This window comes from Lacerta agilis, chromosome 15 (genome assembly GCF_009819535.1).
Source record: "Lacerta agilis isolate rLacAgi1 chromosome 15, rLacAgi1.pri, whole genome shotgun sequence".
Classification (NCBI taxonomy): domain Eukaryota; kingdom Metazoa; phylum Chordata; class Lepidosauria; order Squamata; family Lacertidae; genus Lacerta; species Lacerta agilis.
This window is the reverse complement of record NC_046326.1, coordinates 34177393-34191709: the sequence shown is the minus strand read 5'-3', so window position 1 is coordinate 34191709 and position 14317 is coordinate 34177393. Positions and strand designations below refer to the sequence as shown.

Below are 14317 nucleotides of genomic sequence, written 5' to 3'. Positions count from 1 at the left end.
GTCTGAGTTGATAAACCCAAGATCTCATTTCTGGTTAGCCACAGCCGGTTCAGATCCTATCAGTACATACACACTCATGTGTAAATCCACAAATGCCAACGGGGGCATTAAAAATTGATGCCCGCTTGAGAGCGGCCAACTGTCTTGTAGATTCTTGAAAAGAAAGCAATCCAATCCAATGGGAATTGAAGGTTCAAGTCTCCAGGTTTATTCCGTCTCTGCCAGCACTGCAACTTGGTAGAATGGTCCTCGTTCTCCAAGGAGAAAAAGAAACACTTCTTCATGTTTCTAAAGCAGTGTTTTTATATTAACAAGCAAACTGCAGCCGTGTAAATGTCATTATAAGCAACATTGCTGTATCTCAAACAACAGTAATCTAGAAAATAGACAGATGCATTGATATGATGGAAAACTGATCCTATAATAAATTGATGAGTGTGGGTGGGAGGGTGGGTGTAGTTCTGGTACCAGAATGGCTACTATTTGGTTCGAATGTATAAAATCAATTATAAAGTAATTGTACTTAAAAAGCAAAATTACACCATAGCATTAAAACACCCGTAATAAAAAGTACAATAAAACAAACCAGTAAAATTCATAAAAATCAAAACAGTTTAAAAATCCAAAGCAATTAGATCAGGAAATCCAAATTCAGGAGAAGAGTGCTTGCTTAAATATGTTTTCTGAAACACATTTCCCCCTAATATATGCTCTCTCTCTCTCTCTTTTTTGTTCAAAATTTGGATAACTTGACTGTGTCAATCTGCCTGGAGAGGCTGACGCCCTGCTGGGTGGTGACAGGCACCTGGTTCTGTTCCTTCAGCTTCTTCACCACCTCTGGGCTGGAGCGGAGGTCCTTCTTGGTGCCCACCAGCAGGATGGGAACGTCGGGGCAGTGGTGGCACACCTCCGGGTACCACTTGTGCTTGACGTTCTCGTAGGAGGGCGGGTTGGCGATGGAGAAGCAGATGATGAAGACGTTGGTCTGCGGGTAGGAGAGCATCCTCAGGCGGTCGTACTCCTCCTGACCGGCTGTGTCCCACAGGTTGAGGCTGATTGTCCAGCTGTCCAACGCGCTCTGGGCGCTGTAGTTGTCAAAGACGGTGGGGATGTACTCCTTGGGGAAGGCGTTGGTCGTGTAACAGATGAGCAGGCATGTCTTGCCCACTGCCCCATCCCCCCACCACCACACACTTGATGCTCTGCATCGTGGCTGCCCTCGCACCACCTCTCCTCTCGCCTTCAGAAACCTGGGCTCATGGCGCTCGGCCGGCTGGCCGGCGCCGGCACTGCTGCTGCTGCTGCTGCTCGTCGCCTCGGAGGAAGTGAACGCGGCCGGAGGAAGTGTGCCCGGATAACTGCAAATTTCAAATGATGACAGTGTTTCAGTTCCCACTTCAGGGAGTGCAAATCTGAGGGATTCACCTTGAAATGCAAACTGAATTGAATGTCTCACCTATACCTTCTGTTCCTTTGCTTCCTTTGGAATCAATGGGAGATCTCATTCCAATTGCTGGAAACCTCGGGAAATGAGAGTGCTCCTGCGCTCAGATCCTGCTCGGATGCTTCCCACAGATATCTGGTTGGCCTCTGTGAGAACAGGGTTCTGGACTAGATAATCAATTGGCCTGATTCATTAGGGCTCTTTGAATACTGTTTTCTGCTATCCTTCAGTTGAAAATCTGCTGATTAAACCAAGGCCTTGCAGTGGGGTTTAGGAACTGAGATGAAATTGAGTTTTGACTTGGCATTCACAGCCTTACACCATTTATAACTGAAAGGTTGGCAGAACGCTTACATTGCAGGCTAAGAGATGGGATACAGTCTTTCAGGCTCGCCGTTGTAGATGATAGTTTCTCAGAACAATGAATCTGCCCGAGGTATTAGAATCCTGAACTTTATTCACTCCTGGACTGCTGCCATTTGAGAATTCATTTCTCATCTCCCTACAAGAAGCGATATCAAACATCCAAGATGTTTATAGGCCCAGTCATAAAAAGAGTGAACAGACCACTTACATAGTGCCAAAACAAGGAAATGCAACCGAAAGGACACTGATTTGCATAAAATCCCCATGTGCTAATTTATAGGTATAAATGTAATCTTAGAAGAAAATAATATAATTTAAATGTAAACACAGGGCCCCCTCCCAGTTGTTTGTTTGTCTGATGAGCGTGTTCCCCAATATATCTTTGATGCAGTAATAGTGTGTTAATGAAAGATTTATACTGCACTTACAGACCCTCCAAGTGTCCCTATTTTCCAGGCACAGTCCCGGATTTACAGAAGCCCATCCTGGTTTCTGATTTGATCCTCGAATGTCCTGCTTTTCCTTAGGGCGTCCCTATTTTCATTGGAGGGTGTGGAGTTGTGCGACCGCCTGAGCCAAGGAGATAAGTAGCTATGCAACCTTTGGAAGACATTTGAATGCAGCCCTGTATTGGGATGTTTTTCCAATGTGTAATGCTTTAATATGTTTTTGTATGCTAGAAGCTGCCTAGGCTAGGGCAACCCAGTCAGAATAATAATAATAATAATAATAATAATAATAATAATAATAATAAGACGTGCCTATTTTCATCAGAGGAACATTGGAGAGTATGGACTTAAATATGTCTCTCCGTTGTAAATCCATTGTGCAGACAGGAAGTCTCTTGCTTCTATCAACCTCCTGCAAGACATTCTTGGATCCTTTGCACCTGAAAAGCAGAGCTGACATTGCTAATGATTAATAAATAAATAAGAGGGCAAAGAGACTTAGAGAGCCAGTGTGGTGTAGTGGTTAAGAGCGGTGGACTCGTAATCTGGTGAACCGGGTTCGCGTCTCCGCTCCTCCACATGCAGCTGCTGGGTGACCTTGGGCTAGTCGCACTTCTCTGAAGTCTCTCAGCCCCACTCACCTCACAGAGTGTTTGTTGTGGGGGAGGAAGGGAAAGGAGAATGTTAGCCGCTTTGAGACTCCTTTGGGTAGTGATAAAGCGGGATATCAAATCCAAACTCCTCCTCCTCCTCTTCTAGAGAGAAAAGAAAAACAAGCACATTCAGACATTCTTATACCATGCTAAATTAGAGTTGTATCCAATGCAAACCCATTCTACTCTGAGCCCATAACATTCAGACAGTACAGTGGTACTTTGGTTTAAGAACAGTCCTGTTTAAGAACAATTCGGTTTACGAACTCCGCAAAAACCAGAGTGGCTGGGGAAACTCAGCCAGATGGGTGGGGTACAAATAATAAATTATTATTATTATTATTATTATTATTATTATTATTATTATTAAACCGGAAATAGTGTTCCGGTTTGAGAACTTTACCTCAGTCTAAGAGCGGAATCCGAACAGTGGAAGGGCACCAACGGCAGGAGGCCTCATTAGGGAAAGCGCGCCTCGGTTTAAGAATGGTTTCGGTTTTAGAACAGATTTCCGGAATGGATTAAGTTTGTAAACCGAGGTACCTCTGTATTGGAAAGTTGTGGGTTTTTTAGTTATTCTTTTTTAAAAAGAAAAGAAAAGAAAGAAAGAACACAATATGATTCTGAGAAGGAAAACAGCCCCAGCTGTCTGCGCTGAAAACAGAATGACTTTGGATGAATTTCCGCTCATTTATTTTTTTTATTTGCAGCTGCAATGACTGTAAGATATCTGATTTGTGAAAGGGAGAGGAAAGGTATACAAGGGGGAAGTTACAAGAACTACTTTACCAGTACATACCTTCTTTCTTCAGTGTTGCGGGCCTGCTTCGAGAAAGCAGATTGCTGTGTTATATATATATACACACAAACAAACACAAATGGAGGGGGAAAGGAGGTAATCTTATTATAAACTTGGGCATGCATATTGCAGTTAACAAACTACTTTTCCCCATCCCCGCTCCAGAAATGCAGCATCTTCTTCGCTCGTCAGCATCTTTGCTTACTGTGCTTTACACTCCGCTATTATTGATTTACAATTTGTTGCTCGCTGCCGCTGAGTAAACTACTACCGCTGCTTTTACTACTCGGGTTACTGACTCACCAACGGCTGGGTTGGATTTTTTGGAGGCTCGGCGGGCTGAGGTGCCAGGAGATGGCTCTTCGGGGAGACGTCGTAGCAAATTGGGAGTTTAGCTCTTTAAATGGCATCAGTTACTTTAAAAAAAGGAGACAGGCAGCCTCCGGATTCTTTTAATTAAGCTTGTCCTATATTCTGTCTTTGCAAGTTGCTGCACTCATTCTGGCTCCTTCGGAACAGTTTAACCAACCACTGCCATTACACCATGGATTATGAAAGAGGCTTCCCCAACATCCTGACTAGGTAAGATTTCTTTCTAAAATCTGGGGAGGTGGGGGCTTTTCAGCTGACATAGATCCATGTACGTGCAGATGGGGGGGGGGCAGGCAAGTAAGGTTGACATTTCCCCCCTTGTGTATCTTATTCCCTCGTATAATGCTTCTGCCATTGCTGTCAAGATAGAAAATGTGGAAACTTGGCTCTCTCTCTCTCCCCCCCCCTTCTCATCCAGTGATTGAGAGGAGAAGGTGTGTCACCTCTTGATTTGTAACCTGGGGGGACGTAACTTTCTGCTGGGGAGAGTGACGTTTGACTTTAGTTTCATGCTGTGGTTTCTGTGGTTCCACTTGGTCTGAGACCTGTCACTCACGGTAGGAGGTGATGAAGCTGTGATGATTACCCATTCGGTTTTCTGAGAGAGCACACCTTGCGAGATGAGATCAAAGGGAGATGTGTGCCAGCACTAGAGATCTACAGCAGTGGCCAGCCAGGTCAAAAGAGGAAATCCAACAGCCGGCTATCTCGCCATTCACCCCACAGCATCATGCGATTGGTGGTGTATCATTCCAGAGTATGAAAGCCCAATTTTAAAAACATGCATACCCCATCACTCCCAACCTATCACCTATGCAGCTAATTCTTTTTTTTTAAGCCAAATAAGTGACCATCAACATACTTTTGATAAATGAAATCCATTGAAATTTTCAGTCTTGTTTTTTTTCCCCTTTTCTTTGGATGGGCATAAAACTATATAAATTTGCTATATTCAACCCCCGTGCCCTAATTCATCAAAGAATTGGGTTCTTACTATGAAGAATTTTTCTTCATAGTATAAATTACTGGCAGCAGTAAATTTTTCTGCATTTTCTATAGGGGTGTTATGTACAGAATAGTCACTGCTGCATAGTAGTAATGGATGTGTTTATAAATTGCCTCTTAGTCGTTGCACTGTGTCAGAAGAGCATTTAACCACATCGGCCAATGGATTGTTATTCTTTTCCTCCAAGAGCACTGTTCTCAGCAGAGGCATATCGCTATGGAAAAATATTGTTTGTGGGCACTTCCAGATGACCTGTTCGTCGAACATTCATCCTGATTTGTTTGCAGGAAGATCAGACAACGATGCTCACGATTTAATGAGCATTCTGTTTGATTTGTTTTCGGGAGGGTTAGATGCCATTGTGTCGAAGCAAGCGTTTCTTATCCTACAATCTCCAGTGCACATTTTCTGTTGCAAAAAGCAAGATATTTTGGGGAAGCGGGTTTGTTGCATAAGACCACGGGTCAGCAAACTTTTTCAGCAGGGGGCCAGTCCACTGTCCCTCAGACCTTGCAGGGGGTTGGACTGCATTTTGGGGGGGAAATGAACAAATTCCTATGCCCCACAAATAACCCAGAGATGCATTTTAATTCAAAGCACACATTTTACTAATGTAAAAACACGCTGATTCCTGGACCATCCATGGGCCGGATTTAGAAGGCGATTCATTTGCCTCCCCATGCATAAGACTTCCCAATCAACTTGAATTTCACAACCTGAATCTTGCAGTAGGTCGGTGGTTCTCACTCAAAAATAGTGACAGTCTACAGGGGCGTAGGAAGGGGGGCAGAGGGGGCAGTATGCCCTGGGTGCCACTCTGGGGTGTGTGTGACAAGATGGCCCCTGCCTCCCCCCAGCTGCAGAGCAGCCAAGGGCATGCACAGTCCATATGGGCTGCTGCTCTCGCGCACCATCCATACGGACATCCGTATGGGCTGCCTCTAGCGCGGCGACCGTACGGGCTGCTGCGTGTGCACACTCCGTACGGGATGCTACATGGGTTCCTCCTCCACTGACAGTCTAGAAGTGCCCTGTATAACATGGTTTATGTTTTCCATTGACCTGAATATAGCCTGCCTTGGGAAACACATAACAAAGGGCAGGCCATAAACAAATACAAATAAATAAATTTAAATAAATAAATAAATATTAATTATTAGTTCCCAACAGCTGAACCATTCCTAAATTATGCATTGATTGGCGCTCCCTCATTTCCATCTCATAGTTGTCCATTAACATTCTTGTATCTTAATGAGCCTCTCGTTGTCTTCGCACTGGGGAATTTCTAGGTGAACATCTAAGTTCTCCTTGATTCAGTGGTGGCTGGTGCCCATTGGGGCTGGTGGGGTAGAAGACAAGGAGCCCAAACAGCAGTGGGAGCGAAAGCCAATGACAAGCAGGGCCAACTAATTCTATTTTCACCTCTATCCTCATCCTCCTTTCTGAGTTCCACAAGGGCAACACCGAGAGCGTGGGGGAGGAAGGTGGCTGCCAGGACTGTTTGTAAGTAAGAATGCATGTGAGAGATGGTGGAGGGCAGGCTGATGTTGGTGGGGACCCATTTGCTCCAGTGGACCAGTCCACACAGCCCAGATGGAAAGTAGAGGCAGGTTTTTCCTCAGATTTTGTCAAACAATCTATCTACTTGATGATTTGTTGGTTGGAGTGCGGTGCTCCTAACTCCAAAGTTGCAGGTTGAATCCCGTATGGGACAGCTACATATTCCTGCATTGCATGGGGTTGGACTACATGATACTAAGGGTCCTTTCCAACTCTACAATTCTATGATTCTATGAAGAGTTAAAAATCTGCAGCGCTCTCTCTCGTTCTCTCTCATACATACATGCACTTGCTTTCAATTCCCTAAGCACGCAAACCAATAATGCATTACAGATTTATCTGAAGAAGTGTGCATGCACATGAAAGCTCATACCAAGAACAAACTCAGTTGGTCTCTAAGGTGCTACTGGAAAGAATTTTCTATTTTGTTTCGATTACAGATTTATGTCACATTAGAGCAGGGCTTAATTTTATTTCAACGTTCCAGAGCCGAAATCTAAGTGCAGCGATGCTCTGCTCATGGGTGCAACTGCCTGGTGCAATTCAGTGGTCAGGAGAACATTACTGTGTATGCTTCATTAACCAAGCCACCATTAAAAGCACACAGAGTGAATGCATGTTGCGGTTGGGTCTTGTTACAAACACCAGTTTCCTAAAACAAACTCTGGGGTCCTATACAATTTAATTCTGGAATTAGGAGCTATACCTCATCAGACCTTTGGTCAATCTATCTTAGTTATTGTCTATACAGAGTGGCTGTGGCACTCCAAGCTTTCAGCTGGTGGTCTTTCCCAGCCTTATCTGGAAATGGCAGGGATTGAACCTGGTATGTGCATGTTTGTAGTGCAGTATAATCAGAACTTCTCCCCAGGCACTTTCCCCGGGACTGTGGACGATTTCTTTTGGATGATACAGCTGTATTTAACATGTTGGCTACCAAGCACCTCCTGTGCTAGGCTAGTGTGTGGTTATGTGCCAGTGCTGACGGATGAATCAACCACCAGTCCAGACAGCTTACATGCCTGAAATGGGAGGGCAATTTGTCCTTGGCCTCAGCAGGAAAATGTATTGGGATGGCAATAGCCATAACCCCAAAAGCATATTAAGTCTGCAATCCTATGTACTAGGGTTGCACTATTTCAAAATGTGAAAATCCAGACAGAAAACTTGTTGAGCTGGACATAAAATGGGCCCTATTACCTTCAGTAGCTTAGGGCCTCATCAAACCTAAATCCAGTGCTGGAGGGGGCACCATTTTGTGGTTTGCCTCAGATGCTAAAATGTCTAGGACTGGAATGTTCTTTTTTTTTGCCAAATCTTATTTATTAGAATTTCCAATACAACAGAATCACATGAAACATTCCAAATCACATTCCAAATTATTTATCCAATTATCAATAAAAAGAGAAAAGTTCCAAATCTACTGAGTTGTTATTTTAATTTTATTTAGGGGCTTCCCATGCTTCAAATTCTGGAGGTATCTATCTAATCAACTATTGTCCTTTGTTTTCATGGTCCAATATTCTCACAGCCTCTGATATATTCCGACAAGCAAGATAAATCAAAGCAAACAATGTCTCTGTGTGGATTTAAGTCCGTATTTCATGGACTGGAATGTTCTACCCCTGCACTCCCCCAAATCTATTCTAAGGTTTTCCCCTAACTCCCAGGAGCATATTTGGGGAAGGTGCAGATTATTAAGGGTGAGAGAAGGGGTGGAAGTCCCATTTTACAAGTGGAAATGGTTGCACTGGTGGGACAGATTAGTTGAATAGTGCCCAAGGTCTCACAACTTCCTTCCTTCCTTCCTTCCTTCCTTCCTCCCTTCCCTTCCCTTCCCTTCCCTTCCCTTCCCTTCCCCTTCCCCTTCCCCTTCCCCTTCCCCTTCTCCTTTTCCTTCCTTCCTTCCTTCCTTCCTTCCTTCCTTCCTTCCTTCCTTCCTTCCTTCCTTCCTTTCTTCCTTGCATGTATAAAATATTGTAATCCACAATAAATAATAAACCTTATACGCATATAGCATTTTTATGGCATGTCATTGTCACTTGGGTTCCTGTGGCTTTTTCTTTTATTATGTGCCCCCCCCCTCATTTTTTGGCTAATAATTCCTCTCACACTCGCATTGCCCTCTTTTGCAAGAGGTTGCAGCCAAGTTCCTTTCAAGTATGAATTCTGCACAGAACAAGGCAGTGCAGGAGAACAGGCTGCTTGTGGTGGTGACACACACCCTCTGTAGAAGGGGACAAAGGAGCTATTTTGTCACCTCTCCTTTCCTGCCACTGATGTCTGCTTGTTCATGCAGAGATCATGGCCAGGTGCACTGTAGGCCGAATGCCTTTCAAGGTAAGAGTCTTAGCTCCTGCTCAGGCCCGAGAAACAGGTCAGGTAACAATCTGTGTTGTGCCTCAGGCATTTCACTCCAGAAGAAAGAGGTGGCGGAAGAGCTGTCAGTTGCTTCATCTTAGCAGAGCTACAAGGGCTGCTGTATGACGGAGGGAACCGAGGGATGAATTATGGGAGGGCTAGAAGGGGGTCAGATAGAAGGAACGCCAAGTGGATAGTTGCGGGAAGGTGCATTACTTTAGGGATGGGAGACATACTTGAACCAGCTTCCATTTAAAGAAAAGCTCACCCAATTCACACTTTCTGAAACAACAAACCAACCAAAATACAGCGATCCGCCAGAAAATTCGCTCTCCTCCAAATTTTGCAGCGCAGTTCTCCAGTCCAATAATGGGTAGAAATATTGCATGCTGTAAACTGTGCGTATAAAGGCAGATATTTGTGAAAATAACACACAAAATGAATTAAATTACGGGGGGAAATCCACTTACAAAAATGTGTACATTTGTCAAAACTCCAAATATAAAGTTTATTTGGAGAAAATAACGCCCAAACGCTGATGCATTTTCATAAGGGTTTTGCGAGCTAGTGTGGAAATGTAGAGAACTGAACTTCAAGCTCGGAAAAAACGGTTAACTAAGAGAAGCAAAATTGACAGTTTTGTCTATCTCCAGCAAGCACGCAGAACCTTTTGCCCTCCAGATATTGTTTCAGGCAGGAGTCTCTCTTAGCCTTACCTGGGGATGAAATGGATTGAATCTTGGACCCCCAGATATGCACTGAGCCACAGCCCTTTCCCAATTATTCAGCTTGCCAGCTTGCCAGGAAGGAAGTCTGGACTAAACAATTTGCTCTCCTCCTCTCCCTGCACACATGGACATTTACCTACACATGCCCTGCTAAGGCTTTATGGGGAACAGCATTTTGGAGGAAATGGGAGGAGTTTATTTTCTAAGCCTGCTGAATTTACACTAAAACGATGGTGATGGTATTTGTGTGTGATGGTTTCTTTTTAAAAACAAACAAACAAACAAATAAACAAATAGCAAATTGATATGGGAAATGTGGAGAACATGGAATCATAGAAGCATATATTTGTAGAGCTGGAATGGGACCCCAAGGGTCATCTAGTTCAATCTACAGCTATGCAGATAGGAGATAACGAGAAACTGGGAGAAATTGAAACTGAAAGATTTATCCATCCTTACTCCAGGCCATGTGAGATTTTAAGGAAAGGGGGGAGATAGTGTTTGGGTGATGGGGGTAAGGGGGTGGTTTAAAAAAGGACCTGTGTGTGTGTGTGTATGTGTGTGTGTGTGTGTCATGCTCTTGTACCCTACACAATATTGTGGAACCTACATGGGTTGTGAATTTTCTTTTCTTTTCTTTTGTTTTGGAAATGTTTGAGATTTTGTTTGATGTTTTGTAACTGATATGGGATTATAAAGTTAAATTTAAATGTTAAAAAAGGACCCCTGGACAGTTAAGTCCAGTCAAAGGCGACTATGGGGTTGCGGCGCTCATCTCGCTTTCAGACCGAGGGAGCCGGCGTTTGTTCACAGACAGCTTTCCAGGTCATGTGGCCAGCATGACTTAAACCACTTCTGGCGCAATAGAACACTGTGACAGAAACCAGCGCGCAAGGAAACACAATTTACCTTCCCGCCGCAGCGGTACCGATTTATCTACTTGCACTGGCGTGCTTTCGAACTGCTAGGTTGGCAGGAGCTGGGACAGAGCAATGGGAGCTCACCCCGTCGCGGGGATTCGTTCCGTTGACCTTCTGATCAGCAAGCCCAAGAGGCTCAGTGGTTTAGACCACAGCACCACCCGTGTAAGGGGATGAGGGCCCATGGGGAAGGGTGATTTTAGGAGGCAAACACTATGGGGCTTGGGAATTCCAGGGATTTAAAAGTGGGCCCCACACCTGAGGTAGGCTTTTTGCAGTCCCCAGACGACTTTTTCTGAATGTTGTCAGGGTCTTTGATTTCAACACAACTCCATTTCTTCTGTTAAAACTGAGGCTGAGGTAGCTTGGCAGATGGATAGATCTATTTAGATTATGGGGGCCTGACTTTTATTTACCGTGGATTCTGAGAATGTGGAGGATTATAGTCATTTTCAAAATCAGCCATGGCTATAAATTAGGTCTTTTGTTCTCTTTAATTAAACTCTGCATTCTGTGCTCATATAATCTGAGTGACAAAAGGGAATCGGCTGGAGGGTGGGTGGGTATTGAGACATCCTCACCTGATAGAAAAATTAAAATCGACCTGGGCAAATGGATTAAAATGGACCTTGGGAACATGGCTTTTAAAAATAATAATAGTTTGTGTGCTGTTTGAGTCATGTGTTAGAAGTTCTAACCAGTTTCTAAAATTATTTCTTCTTTTGAAGTGCTTAAATCAGGAAGCGAGTATTTCTAGGGTTTCTATGGATGAGGATGACCCCAGGGTCTCGTGTTTATTATCAGCTCTTACATCTTAATTGATATGGGGCTTTGGAACATTTTCAAAATGTTCTGAGCTATAATTCATTGAGGGTGTCATGTAAAGCTCGGGGGGGGGGGAGTATGGAACAGATGGCACACAGACCATGCTCATGACTGGGGAAATCGCAGGGACCGAGGTATCTTGCTGCTGTTGTTTACTGCGAGAGTCAAACATTTCCTAAATTAGAACAGAATAGATATGCCTTTGTAAACATTGTGTGTGCATGGTTGCAATTGAAATTCTGTCTAAACATGAAATATGGCCAAGATAGATGAGATGAGGACTCAAAATGCCCGACTTCCCAGATTTCACCCCTCCCCTCCCAGCAAATGTTTTTGGCTTCCCACAGTGGCATCTGGTTGGCCACTTTGAGACCAGGATGTTGGACTGAATGGGCCACTGGCCTGATCCTGTAGGTTAGTCATACGTTCTTATGCAAATGACACTTGCAGGTGTGCATTTTCTTTAACAGGGCAAATAGCAGACTCAGTTGCGTGTGTGCTCCAGCACCGGGGGCGGAGAGCAGGCGGGACTGTGGCTGGCGGGCCTCCTGGGGGCGTGGCACCCTGCCCCGTGGAGTGTGGTGCACATCCCGGGGGTGTGGTGCGATGCCCGCGGGGGCATGGCGCCCGGTGCAGGGAGGGCAGCCGCGATGGTACCCTCCCTCCCCGATGGTGCTGGGAGTGGTGCACTCCCCCCGTTCCTCCCCCAGTGGAAAAACCCTCCCATTATCACACCATATTTGAAACCAGTGCCGGATGGAGGCCCCTAGGCAGTCGAAATCTCAGGAAATTAGCAAATTCTCCTAATTTGTTTTTTTATTTTACCAGCCAACAATTTTAATAAACCAAGGGGCAGGCCCCCTAAAATGTTTGGGGCCCATGGGCTGGTGCCTGTTCTGCCTATTTGGTAACCTGGCACTGTTTGAAAGCTAAGATATTTGCCTAGGCACAAAAATAAAAAATAAAACCAGAATCAGATGTCATAGATTTATTCTTTATAGTCACAATATTTTGCACTGAATTAGGGGTATATATCAAACGAATCCTATGTATCAGCCTGACTGCTGACAGTTTAAATTAGACTTATGAATTAAAAATGTTCATGAAACGGTAGAACATCTTTAAGCAAAATGTGTCATTCATCACACCTCACAAACAGACGTGTCTGATCTGGGAGTTGTGGAGAAGGATGGAGAAAAGGTGTCATGAGTGAAACCTGGGATTGGAGGGGAGAGGCACAGAGTCCAAGGCAACAGCACCAGTTAATCCCATCTGTTCAAGAGCTTTCAATCATACAACACGTGCACACATATTATCGTTTCCAAAGATAGTTGCTGCATCTAGCTAGGTGGCAAGCGTAGTGGCACAAAGGGAGGCAGGGAGGCAGAAGCCGGTGGAATTAGCCACTAGAGAGGCTGGCTTGACACCTTCATTCCATAGCTTTAGGAATCAGGCAAAAATGCTCTTCTATAAGCTGGCCTTTGGTAGATTAAATCATCTATAGCATTTTAAAGGTGTTTGTGGGAGGTGGGGTTATTGGTGTCAGGGTTGAGCCAGATGAGGAGGAGTGGTGGCAAGCCCCCCCCCCCCCTGGCGAGGCTGCACCCATGGAAGAACCTGGGGAAATGGAGGAGTTCGTACCTGGAGAAGACTGGTGGCGGCACTCCTCGGAAGAGGAAAAGTCAGATGGAGAGGGGGAAAGACCAGAACAGGAGGAGGAGGAAGTCGAGCCAGAATCAGGCCCTTGTGAGGAGAGAAACAGAGCCCTTCCCCTCCTCCCTTCTCAGCTGTAGAGTATAGAGCTGAGAGACGCAGGGAACAATTAGAGGCAGCTGCAACTCGTAAGAGACGTGGTTGCAGGGCAGCTACTTAAGAAAGGCTGGCTGCTCCCTTCACTAGCACCTGCAACTGCTATGCTGAGTGCGTGGTTGCTCTTGCTCGTTCTGTTCTTGATTCCTGGCTTGTTCCTGACCCTCGGCTTGTTCCTGACCCTCGGCTTGTTCCTGACCGTTGGCTTGTTCCTGGCTCCTGGCTTTTCCCTGACTGACTTGGCTGGTTTCTGACTTGGACTGTTCTGACTTCGGCTTCTTCTGACCCCATACTGATACCTGACTTCAGCTGGGTTCTGACCCAGACTGTTCGACCTTGGTTTATCTGACTGACTGCTGCACTTCAGCATGCCAACTTGTTGGCGCCCTAACAATTGGTTGGTTGGCTTGTATTTGTTTGTTTTTCATGTATTTTGTGTTCTCAGTTTGTATTTTTATGCTGTAAAGTGCCCTGTGTTCTTCAGAGGAAGGGTGACATGTAAATTTAATACAGTGGTACCTCGATTGTTGGATGTAATCCATTCCGGAAGACCATTTGACTTCTGAAACGTTCAACAAGCAAGGCGCAAAGGGCAGTCTGCAATGTCAATAAAAAAAATTGAAGGCAGGGGGGGGGGAAACCCAGCAGAAGCCATTCGACTTCTGAGGCGCGTTCGAAAACGGAAGCATTTACTTCTGGGTTTTCGGCGCTTGAAAACCGAAACGTTCGGCTTCTGAGGTGCTCGAAAACCGAGGTACCACTGCATATAAATAATAAATAAATGTAATAAAAAACAATAAGTATTGAAACACTTAAGGTAGGTTGAAAGTTTCCTAAAGATAAATGACTATGTACGTCACATACCCGCAAGATCTTCAGAGACTTCCTTTGCAGAATCTTATCTGACTTGGGAAAGATGGAGGGCACAAGGAGTAGGGGACGACAGAGGATGAGATGGTTGGACAGTGTCTCAAAGCTACTAACATGAGTTTGGCCAAACTGCGAGAGGCAGTGAAGGATAGGCG

General features: G+C 44.9%; 2 protein-coding genes across 2 annotated transcripts in view; one reads left to right on the top strand and one right to left on the bottom strand.

The window, feature by feature from the left end:
• Nucleotides 1-14317, top strand: part of CALN1 (calneuron 1) — a 142446-nt gene that overhangs the window by 13443 nt on the left and 114686 nt on the right. The window contains 1 exon segment of the mRNA XM_033172231.1: nucleotides 4199-4293. The gene's annotated coding sequence lies outside the window, so the exon portion shown is untranslated.
• LOC117060359 (rho-related GTP-binding protein RhoG-like) lies at nucleotides 734-1220 on the bottom strand. Its single transcript, XM_033172576.1, is given in 2 exon segments — nucleotides 734-1180; nucleotides 1182-1220. Coding segments are annotated over 2 exon segments (474 nt in total). The 5' UTR covers nucleotides 1209-1220.